General features: G+C 37.7%; 1 protein-coding gene across 1 annotated transcript; it reads left to right on the forward strand.

Annotated features, from left to right (window-relative positions):
- The first annotated feature begins 14,236 nt into the window (after window positions 1–14,236).
- LOC128030949 (cadherin-1-like) lies at window positions 14,237–26,239 on the forward strand. The gene is made up of 9 exons (XM_052619049.1): window positions 14,237–14,393; window positions 18,306–18,420; window positions 19,371–19,618; window positions 20,799–20,936; window positions 21,029–21,184; window positions 23,962–24,109; window positions 24,209–24,384; window positions 24,468–24,596; window positions 24,782–26,239. Exons 1-9 carry the CDS (start codon window positions 14,343–14,345, stop codon window positions 24,899–24,901), a joined length of 1,281 nt encoding a protein of 426 aa, XP_052475009.1. The 5' UTR covers window positions 14,237–14,342; the 3' UTR covers window positions 24,902–26,239.
- Window positions 26,240–27,105: the final 866 nt, after the last annotated feature.

Raw genomic sequence — 27,105 nt, forward strand, 5'->3', positions numbered from 1 at the left:
AACTGTCTGTTAATTTTAATAGCGTTAAATCTGCATGATTAGGGACTTCAGTTATGAGCAAACAATGAACAACCTCTAATGTGATACATTTAAGGCTTTATATACCTTAACACTTAAACTAGTCTAACATACACACACACATACGGTGGGTATAGGAAAAAGGGTTCAAGCTATCATACAATTTGATATTCAGCAGATCAAAAGCCTTAAGTAAACATCAGTTTCTTAGCTCAAACACACCTTTGTAAAAGGTGTATATGATACTTAATGTGTCAATTAATAAGACTAAGTTTGATACTTGCACATCTCGCCTGTTTGAAAAAGAGTCCTGATGCATTTTGGGGCTCCAGTTGGTCTCTGCTGAAGTGAGTTTATGAGAAAGACCAGTTTGAATTAGAGGATCTTGATGAATGAAAAGTCAAGGCCGAAGGCCTGGCACAAGTTTAGGGTGGTTTTTAAGACTCTCAGCTCAACATCTTCTCCTGGAATTCCTGAATTTAAAAGAACCACCCTGATCTGGTGATCAGTGATCTATATAGGGTGACAATGTCACGCCACAGGAATTATGCGAGCCAATAAGGAATGGTACCTTTTGGAGGGAAGATTTACAACCTTTTGTACTGAGGCATATGTTTCACATCTGGTCTTTGATTGGATGTTGATGAAGAAACTATTAAGGATTTAAGGATAACACAAATACCTTCCATAGGTACCAACATATAATATAAATGAACATTTTGACCATTAAAAATGTAGCTGAAAGATACCAAACATAGCATACCTGTGACCTCTTGTTAACAATAGTATGCAATTCTAATATGTTAATTTAAAAGAGTTTGTATACTGTAAATACATAAGTGAAAAAAGAAGAAAAATAAAGAAATGGGGAAATTGGGTATATGTTCCTACATTTCTCAAGAGGTTATATCTAGAGAGATATAATTAAGATGAATTGTATAGTACAAAGATTTGTCTGTTTCAATGTGAATTTAGAGTAAAAACTCTACATTCCTTTGAGTTGTAAAATAATCTTATCTTGATGTATATCTTTGTTACCATGATAACCAGAGGCCTGTTCTTCCTTTTTTGAGGTTATAGTTGCATTTTGGGGAAGTGTCATTATACCCTTTGTTTTGATGAGGGGACGTTAGATATTATTTGTTAAATGTCTGATCGTTCCAAATGCTAAATCATAAAACATAAAATTATATATATGTTTTACTATAATAAAACCATGGTTCATTTTCATGATAGGTAAAAGCAGGTTAACATAGATAATTTATCATGTTATTCACTTTAGAAAACGGGTCCAAATAATTAGTAATTGCTTCTGAAGAATTTGGTTAACGCAGGCACATTTTCTAAATTCAGTCAACTGCATAATGTCATGCCAAGAGTAAAATCATTTAATCAAAACATGCAGATCAACTCATGCAGTTACAGTAGATAGCTCAGTGTCTTTGTAACTGTTGTGTCAAAGTTTGATTTTCCTTATTATGTTTGAAACCTGTGCCAAGCAGACTTTTTATGTTTACTTTCTGTACTTCAGATACTAGGGGTGATCATACAGATCATTTGTAATCTTAACAAGAATACCAAAAACATGTAATGGGCAAGTCTGTGTTTATTAGACAGCTTGATAACACAACAACATTTCATAACAACACTTCATAACAACATTTCAGAATCAACTAATCTGCTGCAGTCATTCCATCACATCTGGAGCAGAGGCCCTGAAACTGTGAGTTGACCACCAGATAACATGGTCACCAGTTAAACCGTTACACCAGCAAACATAACTTTAATAACAAAATGAACTTAAACAACATGGATAACTACACAAGAACACACGAGTAATGAAATATTAGCACTACTGGTATCTAACAAGAAATGAATTAGTATGTAACAGTGCTTATTTGAATGTGGTAGTTCACTATTAGCTAATCAGTAATACTATTCTTGAATACCTCGCTAATAACTACCAAGAACATCTGTATACAGGTTCATAATTAATATGAGTAATGCATAATGTATAATTAATTTGAAAGTGAAGGTCGTGGAAACCCTCTAGTAATGAATCAAGTATTACCAAATTCTTCAGAAGGAAGTTTTTTTTAATTTTTATGATGCAGATCATTAGTAGTTCTTTCAGGCTAAAAATGTGATGCTTGAACAATTACTTAAGGGTTACCAGGTTTTTCACTTTAAAATAATGGTTCAGGTCACTAGTAGTTCCTGGGGGCTGATAATTTAATGCTTGAGTATTGCTGAGCAGTCTTAAGCAATCTATTGCTCAAGCTTGAGCAATATTGTTTCCCCATCTTTTGTTTAAGGACTCTCAAGTTGTTTCGGTTCCCATTGTTTCTGTGTTGTTTTTCTTGTGTTTAATTCCTGTTTTCCTCAGTTCCCTGTTTCTACATGTTACATGTTTCTATGTAAATTTAAGTAACACTTTAGAATAATGATCTGTACTTAATAAGTATTAAAAGAATAAGTAATTCATTACTAATCACAACAGTGACATGTCTAAAAGTAAACTATTGTCTTGTTTTATGCTTAACATGTTCATAAAATTACTTTTTTCAGAATCTAGCACCTCAGATGGGTTATTTGAAAAAACGTATTTATGAATATTAAATAAGTGTATGTGTAAAGGAGTAAGAGATTGCTTAGCTAACTTGAAGCCAACGGGGCTGTCGCTAAGAACAGGTGCAGTCTAGTCACTCAGGTGTTAAGGACTTTATTTTTCTTCCAATCAGGTATTGTATGTGTGTGTGTGTGTGTGGTTTCTACAAGGAACAGAAATATTATGTTTAAGTTTACAATAAACAAAACTATTGAATTCACAGGAAATAAAGTAATTTAAACAATAAATGAGGCCATTTACTCATATTATAATCTCAAATACACATCTAAGTAACTAAAGAACATGCCTAAGCCGGAAATACAGCAAAACATTAAGAACAAACTTAAGAAATAAAGAATAATATTAAAGTGCCAAAATAAAGGCAATTACATGGTCAATTATGCACACTCAGAAAAACAAAAACAAAACAAAACAAACAAACAAAAACAAAGAAAGGAGAAATAACTCAGTCCTCTGCACAGTTTATCCATATTCACCAGAGGGAATATGCTGTGGGCACAGGTGCAATTTATAAAGCCTGATAGTGTCCTAATTGGCTTGAGATGAGGTGGGTGGAGCTAGAAGTTAATAGAAAAGTTAACAAGCTAAGATGGGTGTGGCACATGCTTTACACTTTGAAGCTTAGGGACACACACCTTCTCAACAGTATAAGTGTATAAATAGTGTTGTGTGTTCCACAGTTATTGTCAAGTGTTCATGTGATTGATTGCCTGAGGGAAGAAACTGTTCCTGTGTCTGGTGGTTCTGGTCCTCAGAGCACTGTAGAGTTGACCAGACAGCATCTGTTCAAAGAGTGTGCTGGATGTGAGGGGTCCAGAATGATTTTGCCAGCCCTTTTGCCCACTCTGGATATGTGCCTAACCTGATTTTACCAAGTGAGACATGTTCCTGGGACAACATCGTTGTTGACCCTGGAACAACATTGTGATTAACCAATCAGATTTGAAGAACCAGTTTATAGATTTTGTGAAGTTTATGCTTAAAATCAGTGTTTGGTGCTTGTACATCAGTGTCATTCATCTATCATTTCCTCTGATTTTAGGGATTACTCATGGTTAAGGTTAGGTTTAGGTGTAGGGATATGGTTAAGAATATATTTTTGGAGTAAAATGTTGTTCCAGGGTCAACAAAATATGTTGACCTAGGAACACATCGGACTTGGCAAAATCAGGACGTGCCTGGATATGTACAGTTCTTGAAGAGAAGGGAGGGTTGGATCAATGATTCGCTCAGCAGTCCGGTCTACCCTCTCTAGTATCACCACAGAGGTCTGTACCCACTGGGGTCAGATTTGGTAGCTGAGATGTACCAGACAGTTATAGAAGTGCAGAGGATGGATTCAATGATGGCAGAGTATAACTGTTTCAGCAACTCCTGTGGCAGGTTGAATTCCTCAGCTGGCGAAGAGAGTACAACGTCTGGTGCTGAGAGATTGTGGCACCCAGGAATCTGAATGACTCCAATGCAGTCACAGTGCTGTCAGTGATGTTGACTGGAGGGACAGCAGGGGGGTACCATCTCCACTGTTTTGAGCGTGTTGAGCTCCAGGTTGTTGAGACTGCCAAAGACAGCCAGCTCTTTAACATCCTGTCTGTAAGCAGATTCGTCACCATACTAAATGAGGCTGATGAGTGTGGTGTTGTCACGGTTGGTAAATCAGGGTGGATTTTGTGTGTGTCTCTCGTCAGCACTGATTGTTTCATGTGGGTGTCTCCGTTAATTGTTCATCTACACCAGCTGCTACTCATTAGCCAATCCCTACTTATTGCCCTGTCTTTCATCTTGTGTTTGTCAGAGCGTTGTTTGCAGTCTCCCGTGTTTATGCCTGGTCTCTGATCGTCTTTGTCTCTGGAATCCCATCCACTCTTCACCACCACGGATTCTACCACTCACCCACGGATCGCTGGATACACCTTCTTTTAACCAGTCCGGCTCTCTAACCATTAGGCCACAGCTGCTCCCTAAAAAAAAGTGACATGACATTCAGCCAAGTACGGTGACGCATACTCAGAATTTGTGCTCTGCATTTAACCCATCCAAAGTGTACACACAGCAGTGAACACACACAAACTGTGAACACACACCCGGAGCAATGGGCAGCCATTTATGCTGCAGTGCCCGGGGAGCAGTTGGGGGATCGGTGCCTTGCTCAAGGCCACCTATGTTGTGGTATTGTCAGCCAGAGACTCGAACCCACAACCCTAGGGTTAGGAGTCAAACTCTCTAACCACTAGGCTGACTTCCCCAAAGTGGTACTGGGTTTTGATACCCAAACCTCTTGGGTGTTGGTTTTCTTTTTCAAACCTGCAGTAGAGCTCATTCAGATTGTCAGTGCTGGGGGATGCTGTCTTGTCTTGATGGTTATATGTTATATGTTACCCTTGGGAGATATCAGCTCCTTTTACATTATAATCCTCTATGTCCATTACATTCTCAAAACTCAGCCAATTTGATAATACCTAGAATATCAAAATCAACTGCGGGCGGCAGATCCTTTTCCTATTTGGCGCCTAAACTCTGGAATAACCTACCTAACATTGTTCGGGAGGCAGACACACTCTTGCAGTTTAAATCTAGATTAAAGACCCATCTCTTTAACCTGGCTTACACATAACATACTAATATGCTTGTGGCGAGGGGGGCGTGGTTTGGCAGAGTCTGTAACGGGAGAGAGATGATGGAGCAGAGCGAGGCGTAAGTAGGTCAAGTGGCCCCCGGGGACTGGCCCATGCGACTCATCCCTCTTCTGTCAGGAGAAGCGCAGGTAGCCACCCACCAACTGCCAGTCCAAAACCTCCTGGTCTACCGGGACCTCAAGTGTGCCATCCTCCAGCGGGTCGGTCAGACCCCGGAGCAACATCGCCAGAGGTTCAGGACCCTTACCCTTGAAGAGTCTGGCCGGCCCTTTGTGATGTCACAGCAGCTCCGCGACTCCTACCGCAATTGGTTGATGGCAAACAGTAGCGACGTCAAGGATGTGTTTCGACCGAAAGAACTATTGGTGACCCAAAAACCGATGCAACTGGTTCTTGACTCATGAACGAGTCAAGTCTATTGTTCGTTATCTGGCTCGGCTCTGTGTTCATCTTCAGTTCTCTCTTCACAGCAGTCCAGTCAGTGTACTGTTTGAGTGCATGCATTATTCCGGGATATTGGTTTGTTTGAACTCAGAGGGAGTGTCAGCCACATTAAAAAAGTTAACAGCTCAAGTCATTTGTGGATTAATGCGTATTAGAGATGCGAACCGTTTAAAATGATTCAGTTCGATTTGGTGAACTGAATGATACGCTCGCGAACCCGATATCCAGACTGCTTTGTTTTGAACTCTCTCTCACAACAGACACGGAAGACAATGCTGTATGTATTTTCAAAATGTATTTTCGATGCTTCAAAAAATTATAACCGACCCTCTGATGTCACATGGACTACTTTGATGATGTTTTTCTTACCTTTCTGGACGTGGACAGTATACCGTACACACAGCTTCAATGGAGGGACTGAGAGCTCTCGGACTAAATCTAAAATATATTTAACTGTGTTCCAAAGATAAACGGAGGTCTTACAGGTTTGGAACAACATGAGGGTAAGTTATTAATTACATAATTTTGCTATCTGAGTCCAGGTGTTGTTGTTCTGTCTCTATGGTTGCATTTACACTGCAGGTCTTGATGCCCAAATCCGATTTTCAGACTATATCTGATTTTTTTGACGACCCGCTTACATCATCTTTTAAAAGTGACCCGTATCCGATTTTTGCATTTACACTATACACTGCTGAAACTACCAAACGTAGACGTTCTGACCCAGAAAATGAAGTAAAACAGCATGAAATACAATGGATGCAGATGTAAATAAAATTATACAGTAGGGCTACACGATATTGGGAAAAAATGACATTGCAATATTTTATTTTTCTGCGATATATATTGCGATATGAAATCTAATCAAATTTTTCTTACAAACAAAAATAGGGTGAGCAGATTTACATTCTCATTTTAAATGATTATGACACCATCAAGACAGCACTCCTGTTGTTTGAAGACGGTGAGCGTGCAGCTGGGGCTCTCTCTCTCGATCTCTCTCTCGCGCTCTCTCTCTCGCTGTCTCTCACGCGCACTATCTCTCTATCTCTCTCGCGCTCTCTCGCTCGCACTCTCTCTCTCGCTGACCTGTCAAAACTTTCACTCTGTGGTTAAGCTGTGCAATTAATCCGCGATTTACATTTGTCAAGTGCCGGGGAGCAGCTGGCCCGTACAGTTAATGAATAATGATCAACTACGACAGCCTACATTGCAAATCCTGTGATGTGACTATTGTGGATTCATACATTGCGATATCGATGGTTAAACGACACATCGTGCAGCCCTATTATACAGTGTTTTGCTTTCCACAATATTTTGAAAAGTCAACAACAAAAAAAAAATCAGGAAAACATTGCTCTCGTATGGCGGAGAAAAAAAAGAAGAGCCCTTTATTTCTGTAACAACCCTGCATTTTTGCCCCATCTCTTCGCCCCAAAGACTTAAAAGACATGAAACCTCGGCATTGCTCCACTGTGTGTATCCTTCGTCTTCCATCACGCCTATAATAAGTCATGTGATCTCAGTTGGTGGCGTCCACTTGAGTTGACGTCACTTTTTTAATGACGTACGGCTCGCATTTACTGGGGAATATCCAATTTTTCTGCTTACATGGCACACGCAAATACACGTATCCAATTCATATCCGATTTATTACCACATATGAATGAGGCCTGAATCCGATCTGAGAACATCGGAATCCATGCGGTTTTTTCCTGCTTACACGTTCACCGGTCATATCCGATCTGTGCCACATGAGAGCAAAAAATCGGATTTGGTCACTTGAACCATGCAGTGTAAATGGGGCCTTTGATCTGATCAGTGATTTTCTGTAAAGCTGAGCTTACATGTGTCACAATGATCGAGTCTCGAGGTCCAAGTGCAAGGGCAAAAATGGTTTATTTGCTTAACTCAGATAGCAAGCAATGACAAAATGTAGGAAGATGATGGCATAACCCCAAATGAATCACATCCAGACCGCTCAAGCTGGAGTAACTCAAACCCAGCGCAGGAATCCCAGGTGGGCGAGGAATAAGGTCCAGATCGCTCAAGCAAGCTGCAGTAACTCAGACCCAGCACAGGAATCCCAGGTGGGCGAGGATTAAGGTCCAGAGAATGCCAACTGGAGGAACAGGAACAACAACTAGACAGGAGAGAAAGACGAGAATCAACGAACCAAAAAAAAACAAACAGGACTGCCAGCCAAACTTAAAGGCAGTGCAAATGAGCTGCAGCTGGTGCTCATAGACCGCAGCTGCGGTGCTAGTTAACAGACACACACAGTCAGACAGAGACGCAAGATGAGCGCACAGACCCATGAACCATGACAACATGCACTTGCGGAGGAATGTAAACACTTATGAGAATGAACGGTCAAAACTCCTGCTGCGAAATGAAAGGTTTGCAGTTAACGAAGAGCACTTCTAGATCATGACAGCACATCTTCTTTAACACTGTTACATCTGTACACCACCTTTCGTTGATGTGAAAGCATATCTCTCCGCCACATGATTTCCCCATTTATTCTGCATCGCAGAATAAGCAGAAAAAAAATCTTCCAGATATAAATCTTTCATCAGATATAAAATATATGAAATAACTTAAATTACTTGAGAAATCAATGTCAACTTCTCACATATTACTCATGCATTAACTTGTCAGCCCACAAGAACCACTACAGTAATCTGAACCATTAGTTTAAAAAGAAAAACACATGAACTCCTTATTAACTACCCAAGTGTTACCTTGTCAGCTCACCTGAGTAGTAATAATGGGTTATGTGGCAAATTAAATGTAGCTCGACTACGCCACCCAATTAAAGAGCTGGGACTCTAAATAAAGTAGCCTTATCTTTTATTAGCAAGTTCTTTTAGTTTGGTGGGAGCAACACAACAGATATACCCAGACGGTTCATTATAAAAATTTATTACAATCTCTAATTACAATAAAAAAAGAAAAGAGTACATCATACACACTCTCACGCAAGCTTAAAAGCGGAACAGGATAACACTCAAAATCCACTGGAAGTCCTTAACAGGTGTCCGCAGTCCTTCAGCATTTCCTTAACACAAGTTCGTCTCTCGCCAAGCAGTGGCGTCTACGCAGCGGCCGCCTGTCAATCACAGACGAATCTGACTCCCAGTCCCAGACAGCACTCCACCCACCACTGGGACAGGACGGACAAAGCAGACTCCGGACAGCGCAGCAAGGATCTGCAGCAATCTTAGCGCAGCAGAGGATAAGGCGAAGACACAGCAGCCACTGAGTTGATAACTGGACCGGCATGTCAACAACTTCGGGCTTCGACACAAACAAACAATAATCCCATACAACGATCATGTCAACAAAATAAATCAATCGCAACTACCATCCAGCAGTACAAGGGGAACAGAGCAGCACCAAGCAAAGTTCATAGGGTAGCAGACACACTTTCAGTTCATTCGCTTCTCTTTTTAAATGATCTGTGATTTGTTTTAGCGATTACCAACAGTTGTCCATCTGCTAATCAGTTCTGATCCAGGCACTAGGAAAATATGGGGGCATCATCCCACATTCTAAAGATCTTAAAACAATCACCAAAATAAAGTGCAGATCAAATAAAAACACCACATCAAGAGGGAAAACAATCAGTGCCAAATACACACACAGAAAACACAGCACCCAACACAAATAAAATACAATCTCTTCATACAGTATATGACATCAAGTTGTTTAACTTGTTAGCGTTTTTTTGTTCTTCTTATATAGTAGTAGTAGTATTAGTAGTAGCCCTTTATTGTCACTGGTCACAGGTACCAGCGAAATTAGCCATCAACCTGTCCATACATATAATATGACAAGGGGGTAGACAGGACAGGAAGACAGGGGATTGAGGAAGAAATACAGCATAACATGAGGGAGGGGAGGAGAAAAAAACAATAACCCCCAGACTATGCTCCTGTGGGGAGTACAGTGTGGGAACAGGAAAAAACATCTCAGCAACATAAGCACATAATCAGTACAGCATGGAAAATACACTACTTGCAACACGGGAGGGGAGTTGGGGTGGGAATAACCCAGCAGAGCCAAGCAGCCATCCAGTCCTGCAGCCATTCTCGGCGCTGGTCACAGACCCACTAGTTAGACTGGCGGTACAAAGCAGAGAAGGATGGGGGGTGGGGGATGAATGAATATCTTTATATATGTTCATGTGTATGTGTGTGTGTGTATATACAAGTTATTGTATGTGTAGGCCTGGAGAGTCGCTACTCCTGGCATCAAATCTAGGTGCCTCAGTCTGCAGGATTGTCATAGCGATACACAGCAAGTTGCCATGGAGACAGCTTTGATCAGGTCCCAGACAGAGTCAACAATCAGCATGTGTCTGTGGAGTAGGGTGAGGAATGCAAGAGCGTCTCACTACAGTGCTCTTTCGGTGGAGTTGTTGTTTCAACTGCGGCCTTGTCTAAGGCCAGTGCTGGTTGAGAGGAGCCAAAAACAGATAAGATTGGGATTGTTTGGTCTTGGGGTGAGTAGCCGCATTCCAGTTTATTGCGGTTAATAGTCCCAGTCTCTGTGATGACCACTCTGCCCACTGTTTCAATCACCTTTATCAATCACCTTTATTTATATAGTGCTTTAAATAAAATACATTGCGTCAAAGCACTGAACAACATTCATTTGGAAAACAGTGTGTCAATAATGCAAAATGATAGTTAAAGGCAGTTCATCATTGAATTCAGTTATGTCATCTCCGTTCATTTTTAATAGTGTCTGTGCATTTATTTGCAATCAAGTCAATGATATCGCTGTAGATGAAGTGACCCCAACTAAGCAAGCCAGAGGCGACAGCGGCAAGGAACCGAAACTCCATCAGTGACAGAATGGAGAAAAAAACCTTGGGAGAAACCAGGCTCAGTTGGGGGGCCAGTTCTCCTCTGACCAGACGAAACCAGTAGTTCAATTCCAGGCTGCAGCAAAGTCAGATTGTGCAGAAGAATCATCTGTTTCCTGTGGTCTTGTCCTGGTGCTCCTCTGAGACAAGGTCTTTACAAGGGATCTGTATCTGGGGCTCTAGTTGTCCTGGTCTCCGCTGTCTTTCAGGGCAGTAGAGGTCCTTTCTAGGTGCTGATCCACCATCTGGTCTGGATACGTACTGGATCCGGGGGACTGCAGTGACCCTCTGGTCTGGATACAGACTGGATATGGTGGCCACGGTGACCTCGGAACAAGAGAGAAACATACAAATATTAGCTTAGATGCCATTCTTCTAATGATGTAGAAGGTACATGTTATGTGAAGTGTTTCCGGTTCCGGTTTACCTTATTAATGCAGCCTAAAAATCCTTTAACGGATTTGGATATTAAAAGCATATTAGTATGTTATGTGTATGCCAGGTTAAAGAGATGGGTCTTTAATCTAGATTTAAACTGCAAGAGTGTGTCTGCCTCCCGAACAATGTTAGGTAGGTTATTACAAAGTTTAGGCGCCAAATAGGAAAAGGACCTGCCACCCGCACCAATCATGACGGGCAGCTTTGTGAGGTTTCAGACAGCTGTTACCATTTTCTGAATTCCTCGATAAACCAGGTCAATGCCTAATCCAATCAACAGAAGACCTGTTATCATGGTTCTGAATAGGTAGATATCTTGAATGTACCCCACGGAAAGAGCCGCCAGACACACGTCCTGCCACCTCTCCCAGGCGTCCATCGTGTAGCCAGCTGCGAACGTTCTGGAAGGGCAGTCAGGTTCCCCTGAATCCAAGCTTCTCCTCGAGAAGATTATGTCAATTGCGTTAAGAGACCACTTGACTTGATTTTTCTTTTTTTTTGTTTTGTTTGGAGAGCAGTGCGGCGAGAGTCTCTTCTTCTTTTTAATTTTACAATAATATCATTAATAGTTCTTGCAGCCTAAAAAGGTGATGCTTTAATAATCATTGAAGTGTTACCATGTTTTTCACTTTAAAATAATGGTTAAGGTCACTAGTAGTTCCTGGGGGCTGATAAGGTAATTCTTGAGTATTGCTGAGCAATCTTAAGCAGTCCTATTGCTCAATCTTGAGCAATCCTGTCTTATTTCCCCATCTTTTGTTTAAGGACTATCAAGTTGTTTCGGTTCCCATTGTTTCTGTGTTGCTTTTCCAATGTTTAGTTCATGTTTTCCCCAGTTCCCTGTGCTGGTTTGCCCCCTTATTTGTTTCTATGTAAATTCAAGTAACACTTTAGAATAATAATCTGAACTGTAGTAAGTAATAGGTAGTATTACATTAACATTGAACATAATACTATTAACTAATATGGAAGCAGTATTAACAAAGCAGTAAGTTACAGCAAATTGAGGACAAAAAGTAGTTCCTTGTAAGGTATTCAGTAAATACTAAATAAAATGTCCACATTGCGAACTACTTGTTAACTATGAACCATTAATAAAAATAACTAATTAGTTACTAAACACTACAGTAACATGTCTAAAAGTAAACTATTGTCATGTTTTATGCTTAACCTGGTCATAAAATTACTTTTTCAAAAGCTAGCACCTCAACAGGGTTCTTTGAAGAAACTGAATATTACTGAATATGAATAGTACCACGAATATTACGAATATGAATATTACGAATCTGAATGACTCCACTGCAGTCACAGTGCTGTCAATGATGGTGACTAGGGGGACAGCAGGGGGGTATCATCTCCACTGTATTGAGCGTGTTGAGCTCCAGGTTGTTGAGACTGCCCCAGACAGCCAGCTCTTTAACCTCCTTTCTGTAAACAGTCTCATCACCATTCTGAATGAAGCAGATGAGTGTGGTGTTGTCTGCACACATCAGGAGCTTGACAGAGGGGTCTTTAGAGGTGCAGTCATTGGTGTACAGGAAGAAGAGCAGTGAGGAGAGAACACAACCCTGAGGAGCTCCAGTGCTGATTATACGTGTGCTGGATGTCAGTTTTTCCAGCCTCACTAGCTGTTGCCTGTCTGTCACGAAGCTGTTGATCTACTGACAGAGGGAGGTGAGCACGGTGAGCTGATTTAATTTGGGCAGGAGGAGGTTTTGGATGATTGTGTTAAAAGCTGAGCTGAAGTCCACAACAAGATCCTCACATAAGTTCCTGGTCTGTCTAGATGTTGCAGAACATAATGCAGTCCCATATTTATTGCATTGTCCACAGACCTGTTTGCTCTGTAGGCAAACTGAAGAGCATCCAGCAAGTGTCCAAGGCAAGGCAAGTTTATTTATATAGCACATTTCATACACAATGGTAATTCAAAGTGCTTTACATAAAAGAAAGTAAAATAATCATGAAGAAAAATAATAACAAATATAAAACAAGCAATTTTAAAACTTTTAAAATGATTAAAACATTTAAAAACTGTTAGAAAATGATTTTACATAAAAAAAAATAAATAATAATAAATAAAACAGTGAAAATATAGTGCAATCAGTTCGGACATTGCACAGTGCTCATTCAATAAATGCACAGCTAAAAATATGCGTTTTGAGTCTAGATTTAAATGTGACTAGTGTTTTAGCACATCTGATCTCTTCTGGAAGCTCATTCCAACTGCGGGCAGCATAGTAACTAAAGGCGGACTCCCCTTGTTTTGTGTGAACCCTTGGTATTTCTAACTGACCTGATCCTAGTGATCTGTGTGCTCTGTTAGGTTTATATTCAGTGAACATATCTGCAATATATTTCGGTCCTAGGTCATTTAGTGACTTATATACGAGTAAAAGTACTTTAAAATCAATGCTAAATGTAACTGGAAGCCAGTGTAAGGACCTGAGGACTGGTGTGATATGCTCAGATTTTCTGGTTCTAGTCAGAATCCTTGCAGCAGCGTTCTGGATGAGCTGCAGCTATCTAATGATCTTTTTGGGAAGGCCAGTGAGGAGCCCATAACAATAGTCCACCCTGCTGGTGATAAAGGCATGAACAAGTTTCTCCAAGTCTTGACTGGAAACAAAACATCTAATTCTTGCAATGTTTTTTAAATGATAGAATGCTGATTTAGTTACTGCTTTGACATGACTACTGAAACTAAGGTCTGTCTCCAGAATCACACCAAGATTCCTGACTTGATTTTTAGTTGTTTGACCCCTAGAGTCAAGGTATGCATTCACCTTGAACACTTCATCTTTGTTTCCAAATGCAATGACTTCAGTTTTTTTCCTTATTTAACTGAAAATAGTTCTGGCACATCCAACTATTAATTTCATCAATGCATTGGCAGAAGGAGTCATATCGTCGATAAAGTCGTATATCAAAATATATTGGAGACATCCAAAGTTTATTTTATTTTTTTATTTAAATTTTTTATAATGCAGACCACTAATAGTTCCTGCAGGCTGACAAGGTGATGCTTGAGTAATTACTGAAGGGTTACCATGTTTTTTTGCTTTAAAATAAATGTTCAGGTCACTAGTAGTTAGTGGGGGATGACAAGGTAATGCTTGAGTATTGCTGAGCAATCATATTTTTTACTGACACCACTCACACACAAACCAAGAAACAAATCCACTTGCCCGCAAACTCCACCTCCCACTCCCACCCTACAAAAAAAAAACATATTTAAATAACTTGACATTCTCAAAAATAAGGAGCTACTATCTCAAGGTCCTTTTAAAGCAATTTGCTTCAAATGAAAACAATGAAGTCTTTTAGCTTGGAAGTTATCGTTTTCCTTTGTAAGGTAGGACTTTATCCCTCATACCAAGACAAATTCCAAAAACTTTGGAAGTTTTTTTCAAGTTTGGAGAATATTTTGTAAACATTTACAAAATTTGATAATGCAATTGTATTGAAAGATTACCTTATCTATACAGTATGTGTTATTTAGTTGTATTTTTTTTTTTCTTTGATAGTATTTCTTTTTACTTTCCTTGAATACATTTAAATTTGGGTAAAACGGTTAAAATGAAGGTTTGCAAGAGGTTTTGGTAGACCTGATATTGTGTGTGTCACAACACAGGAGACCACGATGAGACAAACAGGTAAGTCCCCAGGATTTATTCAACAGGCAAGGGTGACTGTGAAGTCGTAAACAATAGGTGCAAGAATGCAGAGATACGATTGGAGCAACTTAGCTTGCAAGGCAAACCAAAGTAATTTTCTTTCTTATAGGTGGCTGCTATGATCGTCTACTGAAGAAGGTTTGGAACAGGAGAGGCAGGTAAGTATCCGAGGTGGGTAGAGTCCAGTGAATAGTTTGTAAGTGACTATGAGACAAGACAAAGGTTAGTGAAAGTGATGGTGTTTAGGTGGGTCTTTGATGAGGTGCAGCAAGTGGAGGGAATCAGAATTCAGGTGATTGTGAGCGTGCAGGATGTTTCCTATGGGAGTTGGTGAATCCGAGACAAGGCGTCAGCTCGGGTGTTGTGTGTCCAGGCCGGTAGCTGACAGTGAAGTTGAAGCGGGTGACGAACACGACCCACTGGGCTTGTCTTGGGTTAATTTTGCATTCTTGAGGTATTTCAAGTTGCTATGACCGGTGATGACTTGAAATAGATGAAGGGCTCCCTCCAGCCAGTGTCTCCATTCTTCTAGGGCAAGTTTGATGTCCAACACCTCACAATTCCCAATATCATAATTTTGCTTCGCTAGGGACAGCTAACATGAGAAATATACACAGGGATGCAGCTTGGGAGGCTCTCCAGAGTATTGGGACAGCACCACTCCCACTCCCATGGTAGAGGCATTTACCCCAACAAGGAAAGGTTTCTGAAGGTCAGGGTGAGTTAAGGTTGGAATGGTGCAGAAGAAGCTGTGGCTGCTGGTGTCCAGGACAGAGACTTGGTCTTATTTTAAAGGAGGTAAAGTAAAGTAAAGGGGCTGTTAAGGTGCTGAAAGATTGAATAAACTGGTGATAAAAATTGACAAATCTGAGGAAGTATTGCAGTTCATTCATAGAGGATATTAAGGGCCATTGGTTGATAGATTTAACCTTCTTATCATCCATTTGGATGCCTTGAGGGGTGATGACGTACCCGAGCAACTGGTTGGTGGTATGGTGGAACTCACACTTCCCCAACTTGAGATAAAGGTAGCATTGCCTCCGTTTCTGAAGGACCTGCTCTACGTGGTGGCGATGTTCGGCCAGGTTCCGGAAGCAGATGAAGATGTTGTCTATGTACTGTAGACAATAGCAACTTGATGGAGGAACTCCTGGAACACTTCATTCATGAAACCCTGGAAGATGTATGGTGAGTTGGCAAGCCCATTCAGCATAACCAAGTACTTATAGTGACCAATTAGGGCAGGGCTATCCAATTGGCGTCCTGCAGGCCGAATGCGGCCCGCCAATCATCTTTATCCGACCCATGAGAAGAGTACATGCAGATCACTTATATGCCTTGAATTGTGTTTTCACCTAAGGTAGTTTGCCCACAAGGTGGCAACACTGGCCCAGGCCAGCCGAAAAGAAAAGCAAGAGAAGTAACAGTGCCAAATCCGCCAAAAAGAAACGTGATTGGGCTAGTTTTTGGCTTATTTTGAGTAACATTGGGTGGATTTTCTTGTGAAAACATGGCAACTACAATCTACCAGGGAACGCAACATCAATAGATAACGACGTTGACAAGAGCTTGTGTGAGGGAGTTATGAAATGTCCACAACTCTAGTTTAAAACGAGTATAAAGACATTGTTATATGCAGAAATAACGCAGACTGGATGAAGGTGATTACAGTATAGTTTAAAAGTCTGTGCGTTCGGCTGAATGTATGCTGGCTTCACACAATGCCAGCGACACTTCACACGACAAAAACACACACAATTATTTCAAAATACACAGTTTTGGCGAGTGTTTTTTTTTTTTTTTTTTTTAACAGCCTTAAATGAGTTAAAAAGTCCAAAATAATCGTAAAGAGCTGGGAGAAACCTGATATGTGTCAGAAATACCTCACGCACATCAGATTTTAAAGAGACAGCATTGCTTTTAAAGTGAAACTTGCTGAAGTTTATTTAATGGAAATCACGGAAACGAAAAAGAGAAATCACTCTTCAGAAATCAACTTTTGTTGCTTGAATAAAGAATAATCTATATAGTTTATGCATATACAATTTATAGTTTATGTGAAGATTGTTTTGCATTCAATTAAATTAAAAGTTGTTATATTTTTCGGAACATAAATGTTAAAAAAATAACAATTATTATGTAATGTTGAATTGCTATAACTAATGGATAAAACTAAGAGGAAGATGCGTTTAATAGAGACATCATCAGGAGTATTATATAAAAAAAAATTAATAATGAGACTTTGTAAAAAGATGTAAATAAAAATACACTATCTTTATGTTGTTTCTACAATCATTTGGAGGTTCAGTGTGAAATTATGACAATATATCAGTAATCAGTTAATTTTTTTGATTGACAAAACAAATATTATCCTTTCATAGACATTGTTGTTGGTAATATTAATTCATTTTACTGCTTAATATGCATTTCATTTAAATTCTTTATTTTATAGACCCCACCACCCCCCTGGCCACCGGCCCCCGACCACCTTCAAATCTTCAATACGATAATCCAGCCCTCAAATGAAACTAATTGAATAGCCCTGAATTAGGGTAATGAAGGCTGTTTTTTGTTCACCTCCAGTGCATATATGAATGAGATTGTAAGCACTTTGCAGGTCCAGTTTGGAGAAGATACTCTACAGAGTTCCTTAGAGGCAGCTGGAACCAGAGGCAAAGTTCAGTAAAACTTTACTGTTTAGGGTCCGGTAATCGATAGAGGGCTTCATGCCTTCATGGCCATAATAAAGACAGAGCCCCCACGTTTATTCTCCTGTAATTCTCCGTTTGCCTGGGGTGGTATAGTTGTCAACCTGCGTGTGTTCTGGTGCTGGACCCAGATGTGCAGATGAAGGTGGTGGAGAGAGTGTTTGACTGATTGGGGATGCAGATCCATGGTAGATAGTTCAGTTGGTCTGGTCTTCTGTCACAGCACAGAAGGAGACCACGAAGCAAGAAGCAAATAGATAAGTTTCAAGGATTTTTTTATTCAGTTCAATTTATTCAACAGACAGGAATGGCAACTGTGAAGCCATAAATAACAGGAATGCAAGAATGCAGAGATAGGATTGAGGCAACTTTCAAGGCTATCGAAAGTGTTTCTCCTTCTTATAGGTAGATGCTAGGATAGTCTACAGATGAAAGTTTGGATCAGGAAAGGCAGGTAAGTATCCAAGGTGGGTAGAGAAAAGTGAAAGGGAAACTCATACAAATGCATATTCAACTAGATAAAACAGTTTGTCAAGACAAACTTTAAGTTTGAAAAAGTCTGAAAAGTTTGAAAAAGTTTAGTTAAGTTAAGTTTTTAAGTTTTCAGTCTGAAAGTAGCTTTAAAAGCTTAGTTTTAATGTTTTAAAGGCAATACAGTCTGCCAGAGACAGATAGATAGATGGATGGATGGATGGATGGATGGACGGACAGACGGGTGGGTGGATGGATGGATGGATGGATGTGAATATTTTCACTGCAAGTTGAACACAAATGTGGACCAGCCCTGTAGATTCTTGTGCCTGAAGTGATTAATAAATCAAAATACCTTACAGTTCAACTGTATATATGTTAACGAATAATATTTATTGCATTTCAAATTAGGTATTTTTGAGTGGATTTGCGGAGGAGTCTCCATGTACACCTGGCTTAGAGTCGGAGTTGCTGGTTTTTAAAGTGCACCAAGATGACCTTTACAAGGGAAAAACACTAGGAAGAGGTAAGCTATATTAAAATATCTCTAGCAAATGAATGTTGAGAGCTTTTGTCTTTTAGTATTTGGCTGAATAATCTCTCTACACAATGCAATAAGATATCTACATACAACAATTTTTCTATTTACATTTTTTAACTATTACATTAATTACAATCAAATTTTATACATCCACAGTATCACCTAAATTTGCTGTCATCATGTGTAATGCCTATAGTCTAGTAAAGTAATGTAGTTACCAATATTATTAGTGTAATGCGTTACTTTACTTCGTTACCCAAAAAAGTAATATAGTTACTATAATCCGTTACTTTGTAACTCGTTACCCCCAACACTGATGCCATTGATGCTGCATCAGTAACTTATGCTATGCAAACATCCTCCAGGTGTTACTATTGTCTTAAGCCTGTTCCTCCATTGGCTATCACCAAATCATTGGCTAATGGTGCTAGAGCCACTCTCTGAGGCATAACATCAACCATATGTCAAAAGGACATAACATCGCTCCTCTGATGTTTCATATTCATGAAGCAATTTAACCTCAGATATACTGGAGAAAGACGTCCTATCTGCTGGAACCGTCTTTTGCTCAGTCTGGGTTTTTCAGAGACATGGTGAATGAGTTTCCTTGTGTCAATCAATCCCACTCCAGCTCTCAGCAGCTTCCTTGAAAAGAGCAAAGGAACAGAGTAACTCTGCCATAATGCTTTGTTATGATTATGAATTCCTATTTTAGAAATTGAAGGAGGCACAGATATAGCCTTTTAAGCCACTATTGACATGCTGCTTCGGAGGGTGGTGCCAGTGCAATCAGCAAATGCATTTGTTGTGATTCTTCTTGTGTTCATAGCATCAGCTACTGAAACACTGTACCTTTCTCCACACGGGGAACCAAGGTTAAATACATAATAAGATGTATTGTTTTACCAATTTATTCCCTTTCTGATTTCTGACAGTAAATTTTAATACATGCAATGGAAAAACAAGAACACTCTTTCAGTCTGTTGACAAGCGGTTTGATGTGAACGAGGATGGGACTGTTACACTGAAGAGACCACTGACTCTTCATGAGGCTTACGTGGTGTTTTCAGTGCATGCTTGGGATGCCAATGGCAAGAAGCACACTGTATCTATCAGAGTTGAATTTGTCCAACATCTTAATGGGCATCACAAGGATACAGTCATGAACATCTCCTCTCCACAGGTACCAATCATTTACTTCAAGAAACTGCCGTGCAATACAATACAAAATTTCAGCTTTTTATGTGTCAATTTATTATGGTTCTTTAAATAGACACATATAGTTATCAATTTCTGTACATGTTTAGGGCCCACCTGATTTGAAAAAAAAAATAAGAAATCAATTGTTAATAATAATAAATGGCCAAAGTTCCAGTGCATATTTATGTTTGAGCTCTGGAGAGGATAAAATGTTTCTATTTATGAAAAAAATTCAGCATTGGGCAAACTGGCTGGGCAAACGAGTTTTTTTGTTCAATTCTTAGTTCTACACAAGACAAACAAAGTATAGACACAATGTAAATAAGAGATAAATTAATACTAAAACACCAAAACTACAAACAGTCGCTACTATCTCACAATATAACTGCAATGTCGCATTTATGCCAAATAACATCACAAAACCCATTGTTACCCTGCTGACAAATACAATAGAAACCATCACAGAAAATCTAATGATTTCCACAACAAATACCACTACAAACCATCAACTTTTAACCATTAAAATCATTACTTAACATGTAGCTGTTTTTTTTGTTTTTTTTGGACATGTTACATAGGTTTTAACAAAAGCCACCAACAGAAGGTGATCAATTACAAGTAGAGACCAACAGACGCCATTAAAAGTTTTCATTAAAACCAATACAACTTCATTATAACCAGTAAGACCATTACAGATTATGTGATGGTTTCTATTTTTATTAATTTTTTCTGTAGGGGACTGAAATAAATGTATTATTGTATGACCTAAAATGCTTTAAATCTATAGAAAAAGAGTAGAATGCAAAAATGTATAATATGACAAACCTAGAATCTAGAACCCTGAAATAACAGAATTCTTCAATTTGATCATTCACATCTCTCTCTCTCTCTCTCTCTGTGTGTGGGTGCATGTGTGTGTGTGTGTGTGTGCGTGTGTGTGTGTGTGTGTGTGTGTGTGTGTGTGTGTGTGTGTGTGTGTGTGTGTGTGTGTGTGTGTGCGTGTGCGTGTGCGTGTGCGTGTGAGTATGTGTCATGTTAATCAGACTTATCACCTTATAGGCAATTTCATTAACTCTGTTTTCTAACTCTATAGGCCTGTCTCTCAAATGTAACCCCTTGTAGAAATTGTTTAAAAATATGGTTCACTCCTTTTTGCTTCACAGATAGAATCTCCACTTGATCCACCTTTGGCATTTGCAAGGTCTTCAGCACGTCTAAAGAGAGCACCGGGAGGCTGGATTATCCCTCCGATCATTCTTCTTGAGAATAGCAGAGGGCCATTCCCAATGAAACTGGCCCAGGTGAGTGAAAGTCATAAAGAGACTTTTCATCATGAGATGGATGAGAAAGAGGTCTGTCATTGAGTTGTTCTCTTATTGCTTCCTGAATTTAGATAAAGTCAGAGTATGCCAAGGAAGTTCAAATGGTATACCGCCTCACAGGCGAAGGGGCAGATCTGGAACCAAAGGGGATTTTCACTATTGATAAATTTACAGGGAATCTGTTTGTGACTAATCCACTCGACAGAGAAAAAAAAGCTTCATACAGAGTAAGGACATTTTTAATCTCTTTACTTTTAAATGGGTTGACCGTTTTCTTTTCTTGTTTTTACAGTGACTGTACATTTTAAATGTTCATTTATTTTTAAATATACCGTAGTCAACAAAATACAATTCAGTCAGATGTGAAACTCATTTGAGAAATCACCACCAGGTGGCGCAAAGGAACAGTTCACACCGCGTCATCATGTGAAATTTTTACTTGTGAATGAAGATAAAAAATGATGAAATAAATTGATACTTTAATAACAATAATAATATAACATTATAACATTTAATCTGAACTAATTATTCTAATTGCTTATAGTTTATAGTTTTTTGCTTATATCTTTTTGACTACAGTTAGAGTGAAATATAGGCTAAAATGACAGCAGCGCTTTAAGAGTACTACTTTTTACTGTGGGGAGAGGGGTATGGTTGTAACATGCAGAGAGTAGTAACAACACCACCTATTAATTTCCACCTATCAGGGATAAGCTAGGTTTCCCATTATAATTTCATTATTTACCCACTTCCTACCCGATCTTATACAAATGGTTGTCAAAGCTGTAAATAGATATGCATTTTATGATGAAAAAAAAATCAGATTTTGGTGAAAGAATCAGATTGTATTATTATTATTATTAAGGGTTGAAGCACGTAGAGCTGAAACTCTATTGAAATTGTAAGGATTTAAAATTGTTGTATTATTATTCTACTTATTATTCTATGTGTTGTTTCACATACCCACACAGTATGCATATCATTTGATAGATCTCCTTATAATGCACAACTTCTAGCCTCTAGAACCACTAGAACCATTTATGTCAATCAAATCATTCATTAATGTTAAAAGCCTACTTTTGTGAACTAGTCCTAGGTTTTTCGCTCAATCTCAATAAATCCACTGCAGTAATATTCTCTGGACTCTCTCTCTCTCTCTCTCTCTCTCTCTCTATATATATATATATATATATATATATATATATATGTATATATATATATATATGTGTGTGTGTGTGTGTGTGTGTGTGTGTGTGCTTGAAAATGCTCATATATTCACACAAACACTAGATCTTCAAATCATATGATAGATAGGTTTTTAACTGAAAATCAATTAAACCACTGCAGTACAATTCTCTAGACTCTCTAGGTCAATAATTATGCAAAAAAAATAAATGAAAATGTTTGGGTAAGTTTTAACACATATTAGCATTCCCTTTCATGTTGTCTATATGGAGCTCTTTTGGCGGCTCAAGGCCAAAGGAATTAAAATGTGCCCTATGCAGTTTCTGGATCCACCAAGCCTGCAGTCTAGAGTTAAAAACATTGGTGAACATTGTAAATCTGATTAAGAAAATTCATACATACAGTAGACACACAATCTCACACGTAAATTTACACAGTTTTTTGTTAGAATTATCACATTTTTGAGTTGAGTGTTCAGTAAGCAAATACTGTTAATGAAGCTTGTTCTAGTAGTCTATTTAACACAAGCACAGACTCCTGCATCAAACAGATTTAAGATGTTGTCATTCATAGAAAGTGTGAAATTGTATATTTAACATCAACTTAAAAGGGCTAAGATACTGTTGCAGAGGTTTGAATTGGTGCCTTTTGTAGTGAACAAATGTGGGTGTTTTGTATAAATATATTTGTATAATAAAATTTTGCGGGTAACAGATGCTAAAACATGTTACAAACATACCTGGTATCCTCTACAGTATTAACCCCTATTTGTACACTGTGCATATTTTTTTTTGACAGCATTACTGTCACATACAAAATGTTTGAAATTTAAAATGAATAGTTCAATGCTTATAAAAATGATCTTTTTATGACACATTCACTGTAAACAGCCCTGCTCATGACACAGCAAAAATGATAATGTACAGGAAAATATATATAAATAAATAAATAAATAAATCCTTCATATTAGTTTTATTAATTTCCATGATATAACAAAAAAAATTATGAGACTAGGCAAATGTTTCGTCTTATAGGAAAAACATATGGGAATTTAAACCAAAGCAAATTAATTAGAATCCTCATGTTAAGGCTAAACTAAAATGACTGATTAATAAAGCATTTCTTGTGTTAAATTCAACACAATACAACCTAAGAGTTTTGTCATTTTATGAGATCTTAGTCTATATATACATGTAAATGCACTTTTGTGAAACTGATATTTGCTGATCGGCTGAACTCAGAATCTGCGCAGCTAATACGACACATTTCTCTGAATGACTTCAGAGAACAAACAATTAATTCACTACATTTGTTTCCAAATGCAGAAAAAAAAATACAAAACTGATGGTTTAAATTTACAATAAGATCCAGAATACGTAGAAAGCTGAATAGAACTCATAATGTAGACTTTAATCAATAAACATGCTTTGGTTCCTATTTTAGAACAACTATAGAAAGTAATTGTCGCCTAGTTAAAATGAAAAATTATTACGTTTTTATTATAAATAATAGGATAACTATTGCTTCTCTCTCGTGTGCGTATGCAAGCAGTTGGAAAAGGGTTTTGTAGCCTACTTCTGGGCCGTTCACAGAAAGTGAATTCGTAATTGACCATATGCATGATTACGTCCTGGTATGAGATAAGCCAGCTCCCATAAGGGGAGTGTTTTTCGCTTCTTTCTAGTCTACATAATAGTCCATTCACAATTTAGAAAAAAAGTTTTGTTTGTCTAAAGTAAATAGACATGGACTAAAAAACTTTAAAGAAACATTTTTTTTTTTTTTTTGCCCTTTAAAAAATTTCTTCTAATTTCTTTAGCTTGTAGTTCATGCTGAAGCGAGTGAAGTGGCTAATATAAGAGAAAATCCAATGGAAGTTATCATCAATGTGTTTGACCAAAATGATAACAAGCCTGTATTTACTCAAAATCCTTTTAATGGACATGTTCCTGAAGCTGCTGGAAAAGGTACGTATGATGCAGTTTCTCAAGAAAATGGTTTTTAGCAGTTTTTCTCTTCAAATGCCAGCTTTTACCACCTAATTAGTCTTTATTTTCTCATCATAGGTTATGAGTTTATGACCGTCACAGCCACTGATGCAGATGACACGATAGAAACGACCAATGGTGTCGTCCGCTACACGATTGTCAGCCAAGAGCCAAAACTTCCAAAACCGAACATGTTTGATATCAATGTTGTATCTGGAAGCATTTCCGTGCAAGAACCAGGCATGGACAGAGAGGTGAGAAGTGACATTTGATGAATCTCAAAGTGGTAATAAAATGACTTTGTGTAAACAAACTCATCAGCTATGTTTCCTCTCAGCAATGGCCTAAATATACTTTGTTAATCGCGGCTACTGACATGGAAGGAAATGGCATGGCAACCACTGGCACAGCAGTTATTACAATTACTGACAGCAATGATAATCCTCCTAAGTTTGAGCAAATTACGGTAATGTATATTTATTTAGAATAGTTTTACTCTACCACTTGTAGGTGTTTGAACTCATTAATTCTTATATACACACCCCATACATATCTTTTAGCACGTCGTATCTGTCCAAGAGAATAAAGTAGGCTATGTAGTGGTCAAACTGGCAGCCACTGATGACAGTTTGTTTGTTTCATTTTATACAGTACAGTGTATCTATTACTAAGAAGGAAGTGGAAGTGCTTGCAAAATGCATGTTACTAATGAAGAAGATGCTGGATCAAGTGCCTGGACACAATCATACACAAATAGGGCCCATAGGGTAACAAGAAATACATTCTGTCTGCGATGATTCATTTATAAAACCTATGCATATTTTCGCTGTGAAGATTAAATCCATAATGTCTTTATGAAAAATGTGAATGTGTCAGTATAATTCTTATTATTTTGTAGAATTAATCATGAAATCGAGCTGTTGCCTGTACCATGATGGTAGCTCAACAAAATCAGGATTAGTTTTGAGTTGACAAAACTAAACCAATCTGGCTTTGTTGGTACCATGATGCTGACAATCAACATTCTTTGTTCTTTTGTCCTTCATTACACCATTTTAATGTAAAATTACATGAAATGTCTGGTTAGATCTTTTAGTTGTTGGTTTTTTTTTTGTTTTTCAGTATATAGTAAGGTTACTAACTGTTCATTTATTTACATTTTTTTTCCATATATTTTTTAACAATATTTTAAAGTTACAGTTAAGCACATTTTTATGACATCAAAAAATTCTAACAACACTACCATATACAATCCATCTATCTATCTATCTATCTATCTATCTATCTATCTATCTATCTATCTATCTATCTATCTATCTATCTATCTATCTATCTATCTATCTATCTATCTGTTGTTGAGGAAAATATGCAATTGTCCTATTGCAAGTTTGCCTTTTTTTATATTTAATACCTTTGTATTTTAACCGCATCTATTGAAAATGTATCACTGGTAAAGTGATTTATTAAGAAAGACACCACCCATTATATTGAAATAGTTTTACTGGAAGAAAATAGTTTATTAAGAAAGACACCACACGTTATTTTGAAATTGTTTTATTGGAGAAATTGTTCATTAAGAAAGACTCCACACGATATATTGAAATTGTTTTATTGGAAAAATGCTTCATTAAGAAAGACACCACACATTATATTGTAATTGTTTTAAAGCATTTACTGAGCAAATATTTATAGCAAATATTATCAAAAGTATTGCTAGAAATGAAACCTATATTATTAAGAGCTTTACTAAAGAAAAATGAAGAAAATGAATGTTACCATAGAATGCATGAAGGACGCATCAAAGAAGAAAGAGAAAATTGTGAAAATAGAAGGCTTCCTAAAGGGAGCATCTTAGGGAATTTCCAGACCTCATGATGTCACAAGACATTGTATCCACCTGCTCTCTATAAGGGACTAAAGTGCTAAGAGGAAATCAGAGGTTGGTTCTGTGGAACATCTTCTCCAGTGCCAGTGGGCTTGCCATTGATCCCTCTAAACAACCAAGCATGCAAATTATATATCTCTGTTTTTCTTCTGTTTTTATATATATGAGTATTTTGTTTGTAGCATATGTTACCTATATACAATAAACTAATACTTAACTAAGAAGTTCGCCTGCCAAAAGACTCTGATTTCTAAACCTGAGCAGAACAGACCACGGAGAAGTCTTCTGTGATCTATTTTGTAAGTATGAAGTTTTTACGTAGTTATGTAGTTAATTTGTGTAGAAGATTTAGCACAGTAAAACTATATATATATATATATATATATATATATATATATATATATATATATATATATATATATATATATATATAGTCATTTTTTAAGATGCTTTATTTTAAATATAATTTTTGTCAAATCCGAATAAGCTTTACCAAATAATCCAAATAGTCTTCATAAGAAAGTGTTTAAACAATGTTTAATGAATCATAAACAATTATTGCACATGGGGAACAGCCCTTAAGACAAGTTTGTAGGTGAAAGAAAATTAATCTTAAAGTTCCAATAACACCAGTCCAGGAGAACGATGCCCTGAGTCCATGATAAGTTGCATGGTGCGGGGCTGAATTATGCATACTACTAGCCTCCTGGAGGTAATTTTGGAAGGCTCTGGCAGTGACTTATTTGTGCTTTTTTTAAAATGTTTATATATTTTACAATTATTTTAATCATGTGTCATTTTATCATCATTTTACTCTCTAATTGTCATGGATCACAATATATTACAGGCCATACGAATATTATATTTTCTGTAAAAAGTCTTATATAGCTGCTGAAAATCATGGTTTCTTGTTATATTGTGTATTTTTGGATGGATTCCATCATTTATCATTGTGTAAATGTGTATCATTGTGTATTTATAAAAGCTCTAAATAGTTATTTTCACAAAAAAAAAAAAATATTAATAATAATAATATATATAATATATATATAATGAAAATTGATTTTTAAAATTTCACAAATATTATCGA

This window comes from Carassius gibelio, chromosome A16 (genome assembly GCF_023724105.1).
Source record: "Carassius gibelio isolate Cgi1373 ecotype wild population from Czech Republic chromosome A16, carGib1.2-hapl.c, whole genome shotgun sequence".
Classification (NCBI taxonomy): Eukaryota; Metazoa; Chordata; class Actinopteri; order Cypriniformes; family Cyprinidae; genus Carassius; species Carassius gibelio.